Source organism: Convolutriloba macropyga, chromosome 15, assembly GCF_964194025.1.
Source record: "Convolutriloba macropyga chromosome 15, txConMacr16.3, whole genome shotgun sequence".
NCBI classification, from domain to species: Eukaryota; Metazoa; Xenacoelomorpha; order Acoela; family Convolutidae; genus Convolutriloba; species Convolutriloba macropyga.
This window is the reverse complement of record NC_134482.1, coordinates 6,854,931-6,877,203: the sequence shown is the minus strand read 5'-3', so window position 1 is coordinate 6,877,203 and position 22,273 is coordinate 6,854,931. Positions and strand designations below refer to the sequence as shown.

The 22,273-nt window shown below is 32.5% G+C and overlaps 1 protein-coding gene across 2 annotated transcripts; it reads left to right on the top strand.

Annotated features, from left to right (window-relative positions):
• Positions 1–670: 670 nt before the first annotated feature.
• LOC142354237 (uncharacterized) lies at positions 671–22,038 on the top strand. 2 transcript variants are annotated; one of them, XM_075406491.1, is made up of 3 exons: positions 671–964; positions 14,754–15,830; positions 21,623–22,038. In XM_075406491.1, the coding sequence occupies exons 1-3, from the start codon at positions 872–874 to the stop codon at positions 21,806–21,808; spliced, it is 1,356 nt and encodes a 451-aa protein (XP_075262606.1). In that variant the 5' UTR covers positions 671–871; the 3' UTR covers positions 21,809–22,038. The 2 variants fall into 2 exon arrangements, with proteins under 2 accessions (XP_075262606.1, XP_075262605.1); XM_075406490.1 differs by lacking the exon at positions 671–964 and adding an exon at positions 14,332–14,582.
• Positions 22,039–22,273: the final 235 nt, after the last annotated feature.

Below are 22,273 nucleotides of genomic sequence, written 5' to 3'. Positions count from 1 at the left end.
TGGAAAAGTATATTAAATATGGCAGTCTTTGGAATTTTCGGAAAAGTATATTTCGGAAAAGTATATTAAATTTTGGAAAAGTATATTAAATATGGCAGTCTTTGGAAATTTCGGAAAAGTATATTTCGGAAAAGTATATTAAATATGGCAGTCTTTGGAAATTTTGGAAAAGTATATTTCGGAAAAGTATATTAAATACGGCAGTCTTTGGAAATTTTGGAAAGTAATTTTTCGGAAAAGTATATTAAATTTTAGAAAAGTATATTGAATATGTTAGTCTTCACTCAGTATCAGGCTAAACGGCGTTTACGAATCGGTAAACATAAAAAAATGGTAAAAGAAAAGGAAGGGGAAATTACGTGTTGACAATCAGTATATATCTTTTTTTAGCCCGAAATGAGTGCGAAGCTTTTTTGGAGTTTCAGGGTTCATACATGAGAAAAGAATCATTTCGCGCGTTTTGGACCATGACTGTTCCAAAACTGGTCTACATATAAATTCAAAACACTCATCTTTTCTACATTCATTGACGTTCTTTTGAGATGAATTTGTTTGAGGTTTTGAGTACCATCTTCAAGAAAGTCATTTCGCGCGTACTGTTCTGGGCAGTGACTTATGCAAAAAAACTTGAACAAAACTCTAAAACTCATCTTCTCTCCTAACTCGATTCAAAATCAGTTTGTTCTTCATAAATCATCTTTGCTAGATATGAATTCATTCCTAGTTGGAATAGCTATTTCTATAATGATAACTATAGTGACTCAAGGGGAAGAAAGCTCCCAAGAGTCTGGGAACGATGGGAGACCTCCAGTTGAAAAGCCGTCCTCGAAGTCTGAATCTGAGTTCAGTGGTTGGAAAGTGAACAGTGACAATGACGCACTCAAAGGATATGACCAGATTGCAACAATACATGGGGCAAGCACCGTCATCAAGGGTTCTTTTGATCCCAAGACCCAATGCGCTCGTTAGTACACTAGTCCATATGCTGTTCCTTGAGCATAGTATTCTTACTCTGATCGGGAGTGTGAATAATGACAAGACCAGCATAACCATTTAGAATTAATGGATAACTTTTCCACTGATCCCCACAGCAATTGCTTTATTTGTAAACGTTATGTACGACGAGAACATTATTAACAAAATAGTGTGAACTGATTTTAATGGCTTTAAATGTACCCCTTATAAAAAAGTAATTCAAAGATTCATTCAAATGACCCTCTTGTGACATACAAAGTTTCTCATTAGTTCAACAATATTTGTAAATCTATACTTTTTCTCAAAGAAACTTCCAATTCAAATTGATAACATGAATTTGTTTTCGAAATAGAGTTTTCTCATGAACGTGTTCATTATTAACGACTCATTTATTCTTCATACAATAAGGATTCCTGACAAAGAACTGGACAAGTGGAACCCATAGAACTTTCAGTTTCAACTTCTCTAGAAATGAATTTTAAACATATAATACAGTTTATATCGTCGGTTTGAACAAGACGAAAACGAGCAAAGCCAGCGTTTTTTGTCCGATGTGTTTGAGTTTATTGCGTGAAAAAACGTCAGTATATTCGGCTTTACACCACAAGAAGGAGGCTCAATACTGTGCGTTTGAACATAATGTTCCGACCCCGCTCATTCACATTTTTGACATAACTGTCTAACAAATGACGAGATTAGAGATATACACGAGCAGATGTGTTTGTAAAAAAACTCTTACAAACACACATCACCAAATAAATTATGTAATGCCATGCTGCGAGTTGATGAGAACTGCCATTAAAAATCTACAAGACATTAGAAATGGCAAAATAAACAAAAACAAAATACATATTTATGGCAACAAATCAAAACCAAAACACCATCAGACGAAACCTAAACTACACAAAATCAAAACACCATCAAACAAAATCAAAACACCATCAGACAAAACCTAAACTACACAGCATCACTTTTCCTCAATTAAAAATAGATGGGACCTGTACATATTGGGACTAGAGAACTGGCCGACAAAAACACAGGAAAAAAGAGGCAAAGTTCAAAGATACATCGAATTTTTTCAAATCAATTAATTTCAAAAGTAACAAAAACGGGAAGGTTCTGACGACAAATTCTGGACAAATTTTTATATCAGTCCTCAAAGAATATGTTTTTGGTGGGGTTATGTCATGGAACAGGACTGCAAGAATACCTAGTGATAAAAAACACTAATATTTACAAAGAATTTACGAAAACACAAAAAAATGAAGCCATTAACGTCATCGCCTTTTATCTGAAAACTATTGTTTACTATTTCATTTTTTTTCTTTCTGTTTGTATGTAATACTGTATACGTTCACTTCAGTCGCATTTCAAAAACAGGGGAACCTGTTAATATTGCAAATTTTTTTGAGGTCAACAAAAATTTACCCATCGAAAAAAAATTTTGAGGAAACGCATTGTCTCCAAGATATAAAAATCGGTTGCAACATAAAATCAATAAATTTTATCACGTTGGAAATTATATCACAGGCAGGTGATGGAATGTCTCATTGATGAGACTAATTATCAAGTAGACAACACGAAAAACAAAAAAAAACTTCGAAAAAAGTCTAAAAATTTTGAAGGCAGATAAACTCAAATTTATCCAAACAATTAGCTATCAAGTGATAGCACTAAATAGGTTCGTTAACCCTATCAAAAGGAAGCTATTGAAATCTTTCAATAGAAAGCAAAATTCTAAGGCAGCACAATAATCATCAGTTTCAGGGAATAGTTAATAATATACGAAAGAAAAATGTCGAAGTCATTAAAAAATAAGGTCTTGAATGGAAGAATTTTTGTATATTTTAAACTGATTTTAATTTAAACACCAATGGATCTCTTAATATTTAATTAGGGAGACTTAAAAACGATCAAAAGAATTAACTGATATGCAAAAAAAAGTAAACTTCAAAGAGAACTCGGAAAACCAGATCTACTAAAAGCACTGGTTTTCAACAGAAAGAATTAGACACGTTAACTGGTAACTGAAAGACAATGATTGAAAGCCAATGAGATCATTTAATAATCAGAGGAAAGGCTGTGACTACAAAGAGCCAACAAATACAGGCGGAAACCAAAGCCAAACAAAAGCTTTAATAGAAAAGTGCGGAAGCCATTAAAACCATAAGCATTTCTCTGTTAACCTTCTTCATATTTAAATTAGTTTTTTCGATTCCAGTGTTTCGAACTTTCAATGTTGTTATAATGGTACAATTTCTCACAAAAGATCCACAATTATGAAGAAACATCAAGAGACACAACGTTTTTTATTAACTCTTTGCGTCAAAGTCATGAAAGCAATAGTTCAAAGATAAAAACTGCGACGTGATTATTTTTTATTCACTATTTATCACACTGGACTTGACATTAGCGGGACAGACCAACAGCTTTGCAGAATTGAGTTAAAAAACGGCTAATTCATTTTGTCGAAATATATCCTTAAAATCTTGATAACCATTAGTCATGACTTCAAATGATCAGGTGGTTTCACAGAAAACTTTTAAAGAAACCAATTCCTTTTCAATCAGCAAGTTCAAAAAAGGACTAGAAAAATGCAATCAAGACAGGCAGAAAAAAATAAATAAAAAGAACTCATTGTCGAAGTCATAAAAACCATGAGCGATGATTCGCGGACACCAAATTAAAGGTTGATTGGGCTCCTCTTCACCTTAAATGGGGCTTTTCAAAATTAGACTGTCTTTAAATGGCACGTGAAGAACTGACAAGCTGTGGGAATAAATAAAAAAGAGCTCTCGAATGGAAATCGAATTTATCTCAGAAGGCAAATTTCCCAATGAGACTAGAACTGTTTGTCACTGCTTATTTAGTCTCTATGGCAGCTTCTGTTTGAGAAACGCAAAAAATGTTTCTTTTTGACGTTAAAAAAAGTTTGATCGAGGGTTTTGGTACAATAAACTCTAAAAATGACGCTAAATGTGAGCAAAATTACACTCAAATATCAAATATTCGCAAAATTTCCAAACCTCAATAACTCCTTGACCAAAAAGTAAGAGAAACTGCTTTTTTATTTTAAAGCTTACGCTAGAACATCTCACCAGCATTCTCGAATATAAATGAATTGGTCGGCCAAAACCAAAAACCTGAAAAAAACTCATTTGAGTATATAGTTCTTTCCCAACCAAGTGGGGTCGAAACACAAAAACAAGGGAAAAAATGAATGTGATCGGTTTTAAACCAGAAGAAAAATGTGAAAATTCGTATCATAACTCCGTGGATTTTAGTTATTGAACTGAATCGTCATCAATATGGGACAAGGTTGTGAGATTTTAAGTTAAAACCTTAAATAAATTTGGCTCAACCAGAGGTGAAATAAAATTTTCAATAAATTTTTGCACTCGTGCAATGACACATTCTCCACGAAGAAGACTGTTTAAATAGGAAAATTTGTAAAAAAACTTACAACATTTGAAATTTGAAAAATTGTCCAATGCAACATTCTCCAAGAATAAGGGCCTGTACAGAGAAAATGTTGTAAAAAGATCGTAATCATACCGTTTAGTAGCATTATGAACATAAATGAATTTTGCATGAAAATTACCGACGAACTCCATTGTTCCAGAAAAAATCAGAAACAATAAAAATCAGTCAGTCTATTCTGAATATTTCCCCTTAGGTAACAGATTTAGCAGATGTAGTGACTTAAAGATGTAATTATTTAGGTAGATATGAGGTCAAATAGCTATTAATTCGAAAATGGAATATTTTGTAGACATGAGCCAGTTTTAAATTTTCTATTCTTTTCCCGATTGTATAATTGTTAAAAAAAATTTTTTCTTCAAAAAACGCAAATGATAAATCTATATGGTTATCTGCTTTGTTGTTTTTCAAATGTTTTTCAATTCATTTCAAAAAGTGTTCAAATATGAGTAAATTTAGTCTAAAAAATAGTTTTCTTTTCGAAAATTTATTTGAATTATTTTTACAAACAAAAAAAATAAAAACAGCAGGACCAGTCCGGAAACATTTCGAAAACATTTTTTGACTCAATAGAAAACAAGAATGGACTTTGAATTGACTGGAAGAAAACTGTTAGTAAAAAGTTCAAATTTTTGTCCAAACACCATTTCCTCAATCTGCTTTTACATTAGAGTGAAAAAAATGCGTGCCGTTAAACTATTCGTTTTTTCGCCCGCTTAACTTCCTTTTTGGCGTGCCAAAAAATCTTTACTCAATTTGACTTAGAAATTCATGAAAAGGTTGAACAGATATTAAAAAATCATTGCTAGAAGAATTTCAGAAACGACTTAAAAATTGACAATCCTGACTGACCTGATGCACATTTTACATATTTAAACTATGTAATTTAAATCAACATCAGGAAAAACAGAAAAGAGCTGATATAGCATCTGACGAAGTTCTACTTTTAGTTGCTATTCCTAAAACAAAGGACAAATACTCTGTAGTAAAGGTAGTTTGTTGCTAAATATTATCAATTGACATACAATAATACTCATAAATTGACTTCAGAAAGAAAAAAAATCGAGGATAGGAAAAGTTGACGATGGTCAAAACCGAACAAAAACTTCTCCATATTAGCACTAATATATTCTCTTCAAAGTGCAACTTCTCCAATAATATTCTGAGAAAATTTGCGAATACGAATTATGGTATACCAGTCAAAAACCCAATATTTGGCTGAAATCAACAAACAACAAATAAAAAACGTAAAGAAGGCAAAATCTCAACATAAAGATGACCAAAATCTGAAGATGGCAAAATCGTAGAGATTTGTAAGTTCTTGTAAAGAGCAAAACGCCTTTTATTTTTACAGATTCACCCCAACAACGATACGGCAAAAATAGTTTAAAAATATTCTAGCGGATCTTTGACTCATCCAATACGCGATGGAGATACAATAAACTACAATTAAAAAAGCAAAAACAACAAAATTATAAAAAATGAGAAAAATTTTGAATGAATTTTTGCGACAAAAAGCAATGTCTAGGCTTGCAATGTCAACTCTTAGGAACAATATCTATAAAAAAGCTCTCAGCAAAAGATTTGCATTGAAATACTGAAACAAGAAGCGTAAAATCAGAAGCATTGGCAAGAAAACAAAAAACGATAAAAAAAATCGGCAAATGTTTGCGAAATTTTTTTCAATTTTCTTTAGGAAAAACAACAGCAAATGATTATCGAACAAAGTTAAAGACCACCAAAAGTGCTAAAAGAACTAATGTCAACCACAAAATTCCTCAAAAGCTAGGTAAAAGTGAAAAAGGTTACAAAAACGATTACAAAAAGATATAAAAGTGTAGTAATAGCAAAGCAAAATTAGCCAAATTTTTTTACACCTAATTTTATTGCTCTCTCTCAGAAAACGATTTGAACAAAAATCTCTTCTCTCTGCGCTTCAATTCGTTCGGTCGTTTGATCTAAACAAATAGTTGCTTTACTTGAGTTTTACGGCCTGTTTTAAATATACTCCAAAAAATTGTCGATAAAAAAAGACGCTCCACCAAAAAAAGAGTTGTAAAAAAGGACGCGCCCCAATGCAGTTCAAATTCTTTGATTTGTAAGAAAACATTGAGATTAGAGATTAAAGACTCATAACGTATTAACAATAATGTGTTGAGTTGCGAAATTGTGAAAATCAAAACAGTGAGAAACCTAGTGAAAGCTAAAAGGAGTTGTGATATAATGGTAAGAAATATCTTTGAGTATAATGAAAAAAAGTTTTTGAGGTCAGAAAAAATTTAAAAATGATTAAAGAAAGGAAAAAAATGCAAACTAGCGAAAAAGAAAGCCCCAGAGGACGATTGGGAACCAGAGCAAATCATCAATAAGGAGCCTATGGAAACTTTTCTTGAAAAATCTATTCAAATTAAACCTTTGCTGACCAATTCCTCAAACTTAACACCTATACAGCTGAGATCACATTTGAGATAGGATTGTTACACTCAACTCTTATCCACGACAAAAAAAGCGATGTTTGCGAAAAAATTTTATTGTTGTCTTCATTTTTTGATAACTGCTGTTGTTCAAAAAAAGAACGCTTCAATACACCCTTGGGATGTGTTTTTTGGATTAAGAATTAAATTCTTGAATTTGAAAGTTGAGGTCTTTTTTTCCTAGCCTGATCAAAAGATTAAATATTAGCTTCAAAAATGTTGGAAGTTCTTTTCAAGTCCCATTTCAAGCAATTATGAAAAAGCTGTGAATAGTAAAATGAAAAGCAATGACAAATTTAGATATCGAACGCAGTGTCAATAACCAATCTAGTTTTGATTGTGTTTTCAATTCAAGTTAACCGGAGCTGAGCTGTGCTGTTTTATAGTTATGTGTAGTCGGAGCCGAGAATTCAAAGTTAAAATTGACAATGTTTACCTTATCTTTATTCTCTGCTGATAGCTGTGTTCAATTGAAACTTCTTTATAATTTTTTTTAAACCAAATATAGAGTTTAGTTTTTAAAAGCAATTTTATATAAAAAATGTTCTTAAATAATAATATTTTTTGCATATACTGTTCCTACTTTATGCTAGACTCATGTTTTTCATTACGACGTTTTATTGAATTTGAAAACGCGCAAAGAGCGAATCTATGTTTGGCAACATTTACGAGAATTTAGTCCAGGATTTGATCAAAATTTTCCAAAAATTGATTTCTAGATGATTCAAGAGACGTATTGGTTACTGCGTTTTTTGCGGAACAGTCGTTGAGTTAGCTTCCTTTAGTGGTTTCTGTCACAAACTTAAATGCATCAGAAGTGCGAAAAAAGACATTGAACGTTTCATGATCAATTAGCCTATATTTTGATTAAGTTCTGATAAATAACAACTTTTTTGCGTGTATATCAGTGCATCAGTTATATTATCTTTCTCAAGTTGTTTTTTACTTAGACAAATTTTCAGAACTACGAGGCTGATTTGACCAACTTCTAAAAGTAATTAATCATTGATCAATTGTGTGTCGTAAAAATGTTTTGTGTTATTGACAGGAAGACAAAATATATTTGATATAGTATTAATAGGTGAGTAGTTCATGATTTTCTGAGAAAAAAATTGACAAGTATGAAATTAACTAATCTTGATCACTAAACACCTAAGACAATTAAAAAATTTTGGGAAAATGAGAAATATATTGGTCCAATTAGAAAAATAAATTGATGTTCACCATTATCTGCTCCATGCTTATTTGGTGTAGCCCCGATGCTTTAAACAAAAACTGAAAAAAAAGCATTTTGAAAAAAAAATTGATCACAATTTCCCCGATGGTGAGGTTCATGCGTTGTTTCTTGGTCAAAAATCTGTTTTGTTGTACAGATGTCAAATGGTATGGAGACTTCAGATGTCAAATGTAACACTCGAAAGGAGAGAGTAATCAGTTTTTTGCAAGAAAATTTGATCACGTGCCATATTTTGACTAGCGTTTTTAGTGATTCAGTTATAACTGCTATTAATGTGTGACCAACGCAAATCGTTGTTTCCTAAACGCAATACTGCAAGTTTTTTTTGGATTTCAATTTTTTAATCACCATGTGTTAATTAAACGAAACTTTCTTTTTCAACGCTCTGTTTTTCAATTGGCTTTAGTGTACATCAAAGTTGAATTTTTGAATCAAAATCTCAGCGCCTCATTTGAATCCTTCTCAAGTTACTTCACATAATACAAGAGGTAAATATAATGCTGCGGCAGATTTTTCTATATGTAATGTAAAGAACCATGAGGTTGCCCTAAGAATATCACGTCTAGGATACCCATATTTACTGACTCTGACCATTATGAACTTCCTTTGAAAAACACAAAACATGAAATACAGCTAACTCTGAGCCGTCCATAGTTTTCAGTGAATTAAAAGGACCCAAAAATCATACTACTCTTGGGGTCAGGGGGTATCAGTTGAAAGATATCAATCAGATGAATTGTAACTGTAAAATAAGAACCTTCAATCACACCAAAAAATGATATCTGTTTTTTTTGCCGGAATGTTTGCATTGTATACTTAACTGGCTTGTATTCTTTCTACTGGAAAGTTCCGTGAACCACACAGAATCAGGGGAGTCCTCTTGTATTTTATATCAATTTATTTGTTTTAATTTTAATCGCTATTATTGTAGCATGCTCTTCATTCAGCGTCGCGCAATTTATGAGACTAAGTTTGTTGCTTTTGCTTGTGAGCAGCTCAGTATCAAACTTTTTAAAGCATATTAGCTACCATGTCCGGTTGTTGTTCTGGAAGTCGCTAGTCTGTGCTTCAATTGGATCAGAGTGTCTGCGGAACAGTCGTTGAGTTAGCTTCCTTTAGTGGTTTCTGTCACAAACTTAAATGCATCAGAAGTGCGAAAAAAGACATTGAACGTTTCATGATCAAATAGCCTATATTTTGATTAAGTTCTGCTAAATAACAACTTTTTTGCGTGTATTTCAGTGCATCAATTATATTATCTTTCTCAAGTTGTTTTTTACTTAGACAAATTTTCAGAACTAATAGGCTGATTTGACCAATTTCTAAAAGTATTTAATCATTGATCAATTATGTGTCGTAAAATTGTTTTTTGTTTTTGACAGGAAGACAAAATATATTTGATATAGTATTAATAGGTGAGTAGTTCATGATTTTCTAAGAAAAAAATTGACAAGTATGAAATTAACTAATCTTGATCACTTAACACCTAAGACAATTAAAAAAATTTGGGAAAATGAGAAATATATTGGTCCAATTAGAAAAATAAACTGATGTTCACCATTATCTGCTCCATGCTTATTTGGTGTAGCCCCGATGTTTCAAACAAAAACTGAAAAAAGAGCATTTTGAAAAAAAATTGATCACAATTTCCCCGATGGTGAGGTTCATGCGTTGTTTCTTGGTCAAAAATCTGCTTTGTTGTACAAATGTCAAATGGTATGGAGACTTCGGGTGTCAAATGTAACACTCGAAAGGAGAGAGTAATCAGTTTTTTGCAAGAAAATTTGATCACGTGCCATATTTTGACTAGCGTTTTTAGTGATTCAGTTATAACTGCTATTAATGTGTGACCAACGCAAATCGTTGTTTCCTAAACGCAATACTGCAAGTTTTTTTTGGTTTTCAATTTTTTAATCACCGTGTTTTAAATAAACGAAATTTTCTTTTTCAACGCTCTGCTTTTTGTTCAGTTCTTTTGGTCCCTAATTTAATGTTGTGTCGTGGCACAGTTGAAAACTGATTTGGTTGTTTTGATAAACGAATTCTTGATCAAATCAAACATAGAGCGTTCAGTCTTCTTTCGATTGCTTTTTAGTTCGAATCTCATAGACAGAAAGAAATTCGAGATTCTTTTTAAAGAAAATTTTAAACTATTTTTCTATCTAACGTTTCGTATGATTCTCATACTTGTTTGTTCGAAGAAGTGTGTGATTTTTTTTAAATACTCCTAACTCAAAACTCCTGTAGTTTTGCCACTTGTGGGAAATAAGTTTCATTGGATAATTTGATTGTTGATAATGGTGGATTATTTTTCCGTTGAAAACGCCTCTATATCATCGTCTGAATAATAATTCAATCTAAAGCTTTTTCTGAAGCCTCCTTGATCTATTTCATGTTTTAACTCCTTTGAAGAACTAAATTAATTCTTTCTGGGTGAATGTCTCCTAAAACAAATTTTCCCCGTGTATTCTCTTAGGGAACAAGGCTCAGTCATTTAGTCATTAGATATGCTAATCATCAACGTGACACCAGCATAGCTCTAAAGAAATTATTGTAATAGATCTTCAGGTTTATCTGAATTGTGAAGCTTTTTTTCTCTGTTTAAATAAATTAGGAAGGATCATCCGGAAATCCAGAAGAATGGTTTTTGGAGTTTGCTGAATTTTTGTCTACAAGTTTAATAGCTGTGTTTTTTTTTTTATTTTTTCGGGCCTACTCAAGATCTTTTATTCATTTAAAAGATTTTTTTCTTTTAAAAATTTGGCTGATCTTTTTTCCCCATTACCGGATGATTTTTTTTCCTTTTTTCTAAATACCATGCTTTCAAACGGACGAAGCTCAGCAAAAAATTGATATAAATGGGACTGCCTTTATCGTCAGACAGTTAGTTTTTGTTAGTATTCAACAATTTGTGTACCTTATTAAATTCAGACTTAAAAAATTTTAAAAAATATATTTGATAAATAATCTGCATTCAGTTATTTATCAAATATATTAAATTGGTTTAATTTAGTATTATTGACAATTTTCTGTCATTAATCTTTTTTCCCGCTGACTCCCCTCATCATGAAAGGATAAAAATTACATCAGTTTGGCTTTATTTAAAGTCGGCATTGTTATTTTTTGTTACTTAATTAAAAAACAACCAATCTGCAAAAAGTTTGATTAATGACAGATTGAAATAACTAAAGTTCTTAAGTGTTAAATTTTGCAAAATTTTAACTTTTTGTTTTTAATTTTTTCAAAGAATATCACGTCTACGATACTCATATTTACTGACTCTGACCATTATGAAGTTCCTGTGAAAAACACAAAACATGAAATACAGCTAACTCTGAGTCGTCCATAGTTTTCAGTGAATTAAAAGGACCCAAAAAAACATACTACTCTTGGGGTCAGGGGGTATCAGCTGAAAGATATCAAAGATATCAATCAGATGAAGTGTAACTGTAAAATAAAAACCTTCAATCACACCAAAAAATGACATCTGTTTTTTTTTGATGGAATGTTTGCATTGTATACTTAACTGGCTTGTATTCTTTCTATTCCATCAAATGAGAAAACTGGAAAGTTCCGTGAACCACACAGAATCAGGGGAGTCTTCTTGTTTTTTATATCAATTTATTTGTTTTAAATTTAATCGCTATTATTGTAGCATGCTCTTCATTCAGCGTCGCGCATTTTATGAGTCTAAGTTTGTTGCTTTTGCTTGCGAGCAGCTCAGTATCAAACTTTTTAGAGCGTATTAGCTACCATGTCCGGTTGTTATTCTGGAAGTCGCGGGTCTGTCCTCCAATTGGATCAGAGTGTCTGCGCCAATAAAAGAACTTGGTCTTATTTGTTCCTTTACCAGGAAAAAATTGAATTGAGCTCCTTTTGAGGTTTTCACTAAAAGTTTTATTGACTTTGACATCAATTAACTTCAAAAGTTTTTAAAGTTTTATTGTTTTCATTCATTTGCTGCTACTTTTGTTACTCCGTCCCCAATTTTTTTTCATAAAAATTCAAACTTTCTTTTTTAATGGATAATTCGATAGACATAGTGAGTTCAAATTTTGAGTTATTCATTTCAATGACTTTGATGCCTCTTAACTTCAATGACATCATAAAACAGCTTCATGCCAAATGTTTTTTCTGCCATTTTGCCTTGTCTCTGTGGTTTTCAGCAAAGTGTTTTAACACTCTGAACTCCCTTTATGTAAATATCTTTCGCAGTTGACGTTGTTGGACATACTAGCCTCGATAGCCTAATTTGCATGGAACGGGAATTAAATAAATCTGTTTATAATTATTGGTGGTGTTCTTTTCACTTTGGTGGACGCCTTTGTATATGATTTTATTTGTCGGAGATTAATCTTGTATAAAAGTTGATTGTGTTGTTTCAGTTTGTTCATTTCTTGAATTGTGTATCAAGACTGTTCTTTCTATGATTTTTTTTTCAATCAGTTTACCATGATTTTGAGAAAAGGGTATAAACAGGTAAAGTCAAGTGTGCATCAAGTTTTGTTGAAACGCTTATCTGTTTTAGTAGTCTTTCCTAAGTGTTGAATTTGCTAGAAATGTCTCAGTTTAGAATAAGATTGTCATTTTGTCATATTTTTGCACACAAAATGGTTTAACGTTTTTTCGCTATTTGTCAAGTTTTTTTTGTTGAAAGGCTATTGAAATAACATTTTCTTGGCTCTCAGGGAATCTGGATTATTTCTAGGACAAGGAAAGGGTTTTCCAGATTATAGTGTCACGAATTTTATCTACATCTCAATAAAAATTTTCAATTTTTTTTTTTCAAATCTTTTCAAATTTTTCAATGTGCTTTAAGTTTATTGATCTTTAAGTCCAGTGAAAATTTTGTAGCTTGACGATGATATGCTGGACAGAATCTACAGACATTGTGAAGGTTTTGAAGATAATCTGATCAAGGATTCGAGCAATTTTCAATTTTCTTGCAGTTTCTGATCTATAGGGGCATACAAAACCTTAAATTAAAATTTTTAAAATACGTTTTCCTCTTTTTCAAATTTTCTGCTTTCTTTTTCTATTTTCGAGCTTTTTTAGCTGTAGAAGTGAATGGAATTTTTTCAATCTAAAGATTCAGCATATTTCCATTGGTTTTGTTTCCAGTCTCTATCCATAAATTGTGGTAGTATAGTTTTTACTTAATATTATTATTGAGTTAAAATAGAGTATTTGAATAACAATTAAATTTAGGAATAGCGTAAATTGCAATCCACAGTATATGTGAACCGATGATCCACCTTTCCAATGGAGTCCGCTATTGTACTTGAACAGTTTGTTCGCGGGTGAGAACAGGGACTGTAACAGCACGTTTCACAATCTTTCCACGGTTCAAAAATGAGGTTTCAAAAAAATTGAAGTTGTAAAATTGCAGAATTTTGTGAAATCTGGGCTGAAATGGGCTGATACGGCTGAAAAACTGCTGAAAATAGCCCATAACTAAATAAAATTACCCATTGTGATCTCATGAGGTCTCACACTACTGTTTGGTATCATTTCTGACCAGTTTGGTATCAATCTCAGTACACCAGGAAAGTGGCGGAAAATTAACCTCAAAAATGAAAATTTCGTTACAAAAAAATTTCGACATTTTTGAAAAGTTAGTTGCGACTTGGGAATTAACTTGCAAGTGTAATCCAAGTCTTGGCAATGACTTAATTGTCAGACTTGCAAGCTTGTTTTTAGACGTGCACAATATTGATATAAGTATGTAGTCTTGCATTTCGACTGGGCTAGTACTGATCTTGACTTACCATTCAGATCGGGAAAGCACCACTTGACATCGCAGCTGTTCATTGTCTCTACAATTTATTGATCCAGTTTACCAAAAAAATGTTGTAAATGCATTGAATGGTGGTGATAGTTTTCACCTCTTCAGGGATGAAGAAAATCAGTGCTACCGAATTTGCGTACGAAAAATAATTCACCCTTAAAATAGTTGAATGTTCACCGCATTAAATCCTCTACGCAAAATTGAATGCCATTCGTGGCAAAATATTTGCGCTGGATGAAAGGTAGAGATGAAGCGCAGAAGTTTTGAGAGAATGAGAGAGAGGACTCCAGGTTTCAACGTTAAACGATAATCATATTCTTTGAAAGATTATTCGTGGTTGCGGTGATAAAAAAGTCAGTGCTTTGAATTGAAATTCTGCTTACAATTTTAGATTTTCGCGTTGGTCGTTGATTTTTTCCGCTGTTTTTCACCGCGTCGCGTTAATCGGTTTTCCTTTTCGATGAAACCGCGACCTGGATTCACCCCTATTGAGATCATCAATGTACCTAAGAAGCAGTCTCGGTCCAAGAGGGTGAAACAGAGTTCCGGGTCCAGTACTGGCAGTCGTGACAAGGAGACGCGTACTCTTACAACTGATGATGTGCTGACTGGTATAAAGTTGGAGCAGGTAATGTTAATTATTGTAATGCATAGCTTTTGTAATTTTCATGGCTATACCGAGATACTAAAGGATACGCCGATATATCATGGGCAGTTTCGTAAATATCTCTCATCAATCAATTCGGACGATGCAAAGCCTTCTTGTCGTGGAAATCGTAATGTTCTGCTGATATTTCAGACCACAATTTCCTCTCTGATTGAGTTGCTGAAACAGAAACAACGTCAGTCTGCTTTGGGTAAAAATACTCCAGAAAATGAAGCGAACGACCTTGCTGAAGTAGTCAACAACGAAAGGCAAAAGAGGTCAACCAATGGTTGTGGATCTTGTCAATGCTCTGTGAATAAAGATGTTGCAACGTTAACCAATTGTCCCTCAAATTCAAATGGTTTCCTAGAAATAGTCAATGTTAATTACCGTGTAGCCATTCTGAAGCCACTTCTCAAAAACAAGCCAGATACTTCAGTTATGATGATAATTAAAGACACAGAATTGAATACAGTAGAAGGCTTTGAGGGCGCTAAGTTCAGACACCTCGTTTTCGAGAACAATCCCAGATTACAGATACATAAGAACACGTCCATTAAATTGGAAACACTAGAATTACGAACGAAAGCTCTTGATCTAATTGAAACAGATGTCTTCCAGCCAAAGCGCCTCATTGTTTCGAATCTTATGTCTTCTCTCCTGACTGATTATGCAACATCTGAATCCTGGAGTCAGATGTGCAGACATATTGTAAACTTAGTTTTTGAAGGTGAATTTGATGAGATTGTATCAATCGACGGGTGTCTCTTTATTGAAAATGTTACATTGAAAAACGCTCATTCAAGCAAGACTGAAATTATTCCTAAAGATTTCTTGAAAGACTGCCAAAATCTCGAGGTTGTGGCCTTTGATAATACCTCTCAAGCTTCTTTACCAGAATATTTTTTGAGTCAAAGTGGCGCAAAAGACTTATTGCTACAAGTAGATGTACATAACGCAAGGCAATACTCATTTGATGTGATTTATGGGATCAAATCTTTGAATAACCAAACACTCAATGACCAGCAGAAAGATATTTTGACAAGTTCTTCGAATTCTAGCAATTGTAATGTTTTCTGCGCTAACAATGACTGTCAAGCAGATGGAGATGAACTTGCGAGGAAGAACTGCGCAATTTGTGTCAGGGTTCGGGATGGACCGGATGATCTGAGCGAGAGGACCATTTGTCGTCACTATCCTGCCATCCCTCCAACTCGACCACCATCGAGTGTTAGCATCATTATTGTTCCGACCGCTCTTGAGGAACTATATACTCAAATGTGTCTTTTTTGTTATGTCAATTTTGACCGATCGAAAGTTGAGAGTTGTGAGAAATTCATCGTTGAGAGTTGTGAGAAGTATCAATAAAAACGTCGACCGTAGAATATGGAACTAAAAAATGTTTGGAGAAATTTTTTCTTAGAGCGATTTATCGGAGTTTCAATTGTGTGAATATTAGACCAATTTTTATTCACCTTTTTAGGAATTTCTGCCCAAATTTCTGTCAATTTTGCTAAAAATTGTTAAAACTTTGAAGAATAGTGTTATAGATTTTTTTTTTTTTAAGACAAGAAATTGTTGTTGACTATTTGAATTTAATTTAATATATAGCAGGACAAGTAATGAATTACAATTAAATTCAAAGAATTGAAGGAAAATAAGAAGTAAATTACCTGACCAGCAGATCAATTGAACAATTCCAGCCAAAAGACAAACAATATTATCTCAAAAAATTGAGAAACTGAAAGCATTAAACAAACTAAACAAAAATAAACTCATTGCTAAAATTCTTGAAGCTTTTACTCTATTAGGCAATATTTGATCCCTTTAAATAAACATATTTCAAATGTATGTTGAAGACCAAATTTTGTTTGAAATTGGTCCAGTTTTATATCTGCCTGACCTGAAAAAAAATTTATTGGCCCTTGAAGATCGATTAACTCGAAAATGACCAAAACCTTTTTAAAAAAATGATATCCATTTCATATTTTAGTAAGATGTTGCTGAAAATTGGGCTATTAATATCTTGAAAATTTTCTCTGTGTCTCTAGAGGCTATACAGTAACCCAATTCCAAGCCCTAAAAAACTCATTGGCTCAACGATCGATAGGCATTAATTTTTAGAAAAAATATCAAATTACAAAAAATAAAAAATTATTCTATTGCAATGTTGAAAACCATTGAATTGCCAGCTAGCAACTATTTTATAACATAAACCGACTATTCTCGAAAAAATTGCACTCGAACGACAGGTGGTTAAAAAATTATTCAACCATGCTGGGGTTCCATCCATTGACCTCCCGATCTATAATCAAAAACTGTATCCACTGGGCCATCAGACACTTATTTTTCATCTGCTGCAACCAATTCATTTTAGCAACAAGCTTTAATTTGGAGTGAGATCACTAGAGATCACTCAAATTTGAAGAACCAAAGCGTGAAAAATCACTTGAGAAGTCAATTTATACTTTAGAAGAAAAGCGCAAAATGTTCACTCAAAAAATTTGCCAAAAAAAGAACAACATGTTTACAAAAATTGCTATGAACTTCGTTCAAGAGCAAGTAAACTTACTATCAAACCCAGGATGAGGTTACCTGGCTAGTGAGGCAAGAATAACTGAATACAAGACAATTGTTTCGAAAAAACTTGAAAAAAAATTCAACTAATATCGAAAAATTTCAAAAATTGGAAAATTGAACTTTTGAAAACAAATCCATTGACACTAACAACCATGCACTAGTTTTTTCCAGACCTGGGAAAACATTTTCAGGTACTTGAGAATGGACAAATATCAAAAATTGACAAAAACTGGGAAAAAATTGCAGATTTTATCAAAAAGTGCTAATTTTTGAGACATTAAATTGTTGTAAACTAATCCATTGTTAATAGAAACTATGCAGTACTCTATAATCAAACCGTAAAGGAGATTCCGTGGCCCCTGAAGCTAAAAAACTCAAAAAATGGCAAAAAATTTCAAAAAACTTTTGAAAAAAAATTAAAAATTTGTATCATTTTGCGTGTTTATGTTTGGTACCAAAACATATACCTCATAAAATGGTCATAACAAGTACTTTAGTCTCAAAAAAGGCTTTCATCAATTTTTAAAAACTTCAAACTAAGACTAATCAAACAAAAAAAAAACAAAAAATTACAAAAAACGCAACATTTTGGGCCCAAAAGTTTTAAAAATGACATTTTAACTTTAAATTAAGGCCATCCCAGCAGCTGCACCACTCAAAGCACTTGATGGACTACTAAAACTCATTTTGTGCCTCTAATGAAACTGAATGCCTGCTGGGCTTTACCTAATTATCTCGTTTTGGAAGATCAAAGTCATTGAAAAATGTGTGAACAGATCTTAAGAAAAACATAGCGCACCCATACAATTCAAATACTTTGAATTTAAAAAAAACCATGATGTCCCCAATAATAGCCGCCATCGCTTCAACTCTATTAATAAAAGGCCTTTCAATTTTGCTTGTTTTTTTGTTGTTTATTTGTTACCTAGTCTCGTTAATTAAAGTCCATATATGATATTATTGGTGTCCATGGAAATTGTCACGAGGCCTTGGTGTAACAAAATCTAGTGTTTATAAAGAATTCGTAATGACTTTACCGGCTTACAGGTTTTTCACAAGGGAAATAAATTATTTTTGACTTTTGTCATATTTGACTACCTTTTTGTAGACGCCAATGGTTTTCAAGACTTTAGAGTTTTTTTTCTAAAAATACAAAACTATTAAAGAATTTTACGCTTTTTCTATTTTGTCTACCTGCTAGCTAGTCTCAATAATGTTCGAAGAAAGTGCAACTGAACAAAAAATTGGGCAAAATATGGCTTCACGGCTTCGACAACGTTTCTGGGCAAGTTTTAATTGAACTTTTGTTTGCTGCCTTAGTTTGTTTTTGACAACCGCATGAAAAATGAATAGTGACAGGTCCTAATGCCCTCCCATAGAAACAACTTAGTTAATCAAAAACCTGTGGAATGTTTTCAGTTAATTTCTAATGGTTTTTATTACCTAAAAAGTTAGTTGTTTTTAATAAGTATAAGAAACTTAATTCCACTTTAATGTTTTTAGTACTTTTGTCTAAATGTTACCGAGCCTTGTTATGGACTGGTCCCGTATCTTTTCTAGTGAATTACAATTTATTTTGTTCAGTTTCAGACTGATCCGACGCTATTTTAACTTTGATATTAAGTTTTCAAAAGTGGACAAATGTTTGGATGTAATTATAGTTTCTTGTTGTTTGGTTTTACTGTTCGTCTTGATTGGTTTTTATAAAAAATGGTAGATCTCATCAATCTTTTGCGTGATTTTTTACTCCACTGAAATACTTGCTTTGGGAACTATCTTTGTGTTCCTGCACCAATTTTTCTAAATGAGAACTCATTTAAGTTTTGGGGTCTTCTATCTGTTCCTCATTTGCTAGATCATTATGCCACAAAATTAAGAATTAGGGTCGGAAACTTATGTGCAATTGCACATAATTTTTTGAGTACTTTTAGTGTTCTAGTCTAACCTTTGTTACGTCGATGAAAACAAATGACTATAGGTTAATTACCTATACCGCAAATTTTCTATTAATTTGTAAAAATAATAATGGGTCGGAACGCAACTTTGTCAACTAATGTTATGCGACTTTGGCCGTCAATTTGTTTTTTTTATCTCACTTGTCTTGTCTAGAAATAAACGGCAACATTATCCAGGCAAACTATCCCATAGGTGATTTGAAAAAAATTGCCCTATTAAACAGGGAGGGCGTACTTCATTTGATAAAATTTTTCATGAACTCTAGGAATCTGATAGAAAGACAACCAGCTAAACGAAATTCAAGTTGAAATAAAATGAAGCAAAGTTAAAAAGAGAGACAGAACCAATTTCAACAGTAGATGAGGCCACTAACAGCTGCCTAAAAACAATTAAATTCTTTTATCAGAAGTTAGCACAGGCTAAACCCTATTCGAATGAAGATTCTTATTAAGAATCATTCTAGAAGAATTTTACAAAATTTTCCTTTTTTCTCAACCTTTTTTCTTCGGTCAATATTAATTATTCTCATAGAATTATCTTTGAATTACACTCATTATCCAAAATTGACTTTTTTATTATCACAGTACCTGTTTTTTAGAACAAAATGGTCTCGCAAATTCCTGCCTTCAGTCGACGATTCAATGTGAGAATATGAATCAAGGAAACTGGTTTTTTTCTTCATTTTACATAAGGAATTAAAGCTCAAACTTAAAAAAAACAAGAAAAATTTTGCAAGTGGTATTCAATGCTTTAGAATATGATCTGATCAGCGGTAATACATTTGACGAAGAAAAATACTTTGATTGCCAAGCTATGATATTTTGAAAAGTTGTAGAACAATTACTCAAGTTTTACGTTAGCAGCAAGTTGAAAAATCGCAGCAGACTCAGGACTCAGGCAATTAAGGGAAGCAGAAGTGTTGTTACGTGGACAAGCTCGCCGATGCATGCAGATTTACCAGTAATCTTCATGATCAGCTTTCCTATCTAGGAGAAGGGCAAACAGGATACAGGCAAACTACTCTATAGGAGATTGACAACTAACGAATACTTGCCCCAATAAATGAGGCGGGCACACTTCCTAAGCTAAATTGTTTTTTTATGTCTAGGAATCTGATAGATATACAACCAGTTCAATGCAAACCAAGTTCAAAGAAATAAAAAGAATGTTCAAAAAGAGAGGCAAAACCAATTTTTACAGTAGATCAGTTCACCAACAGCTACTGACAAAAAATGTTAGATTTTTGATTGGAAAATATTAGAGACTATAAGTTTCTGAGGGTTTGTAATTAGAAACATTTGAACAATCGCCTAAATTACTATGTACAAATGTACAAACCCAATTCGAATAAAGGTTCATTTTCAAGATTCATTTTTAGATAATCTTACAAAAAATTGTTTGTTTCTCACAACATTACAGCTTAGCCATTACAAAAAAATTCACAAAAATATTGTTGTGTTGTTGCTTTACTTACTCTCAAAATCATTAGCATTATCCTCAATTCATTATCATTGTACCAACTTTTCAAACACAAAGATCTGATAACTTCTATCATTGAGTCTAAGATCCAATGTGAAAGTACCATAAAGAAACTGGTTTTCGCTTCATTTTACATAAGAAATTGGAAATCATACATTAAAAAAATGTAAAATTTTGCTGTTGGTAATTAATATGCTTTAGCTTTTAATCTGATCAGCAGTAATACTTGTGACAATTGACAAATAGTTTGATTGTCAGGCTATGGTCTTTTGTTAGACATATAACGATTACTGATGTTTTCTGTTAAATTTTGTTAGGTAGGAGGTAACTTGATAAAGCGATGATAAGTTTAATTTTTACGTAATTTTCGTACAAAACTTGGCTGTGAAAGGTCTGATTTTATAACTTAATTTTCAATGCTTTCGCAGCAACAAATTTAAGAAGTCCGCGGGAAAGTTTGTCTGGGGAGTTTGCTAAATTTCCCTTTATATTCCAGTACCTAAATCCCCCTTCAAAAAATTAACACTTGCATAAATGTGCCAGAAAATAAAGTCAAATTGATTATAAATACCCCTTCGTTGTTTGAAATCGATATAGTTGTTAATAAAATTTTTTTACATGAAGCAATTCGTTGTGAATGCATGAATCGTTATTAATCCGATTTGTATATAAACTTTCCCAAGAATTTGTAGTTAAAGCTTCCCAAGAGTTCTTAGAGTGGTCAATATATCTCGAAGTTCTTAATATTTTTTCATTCTTTCAGAAAAAGCAAATGAAGAGATCCGAAGTATTCAATTAGACATCTAAGAAAATCAATTTCGCAGGGCCAAAGAGGCACTTTTTGTGAATGTTTGCATGAAAATACAAACAATTTAAACGTCCGTCGTTTGAGAGCAGGAAATTAGCTGGAGTATTCGGTTATTTTAATAAAGTTACAATATGACCGTAATAAGACAAGAAACCACCACTAGTCCTTTTTCAATCAATACATCAGTGCGCTTTTTCAGGCCAGCAACGAGTACGATTACGGAGACATCGACTATTGGCCTAATGAAGGCTATGACTACATGAACTTGGTCTTCGATGACAGCTCACAAAACGACAGATTACACGAGCATGGAGTTGCGCTAAAGCTGGCACCAGAATTCCTGCAAAGAGTCCTTTTGCTAACTCTCCTTTTATTGTTCATGTAGATTATGCGACAGTTTACTGCAAGGATGATTAGTACAGTTGGAGAAAGAAATGATGAATATTGCTACAATCAAGGTGTATCTGCTTTACTGAAAACAATTAATTATATGGCTCCATAATATCATAAGATCCGTAAAATGTGATATGAGTAACTATAATATCTGTGGCTGACTTAATTAAAAGATTTTCCGTGACTTGATTGATAAAAATACAGAAAAAAATAAACCCTAGACTTTGCTGATTGAATTTGAATTATTGACGTCTTTATTTTCTTGAGACCGAGAAGATTATTCTAGGTCATGAAGAAGATTCATTGCTAGAACGAATATACGCACGCAAGCCCAACCACAAACCATACTCAAACAATACGAAAAATCACACAGTAAAGCATACAAATACTGTTTCACTACCATATATATTGAAAATATTTATATATATATATATATATATATATATATATATATATA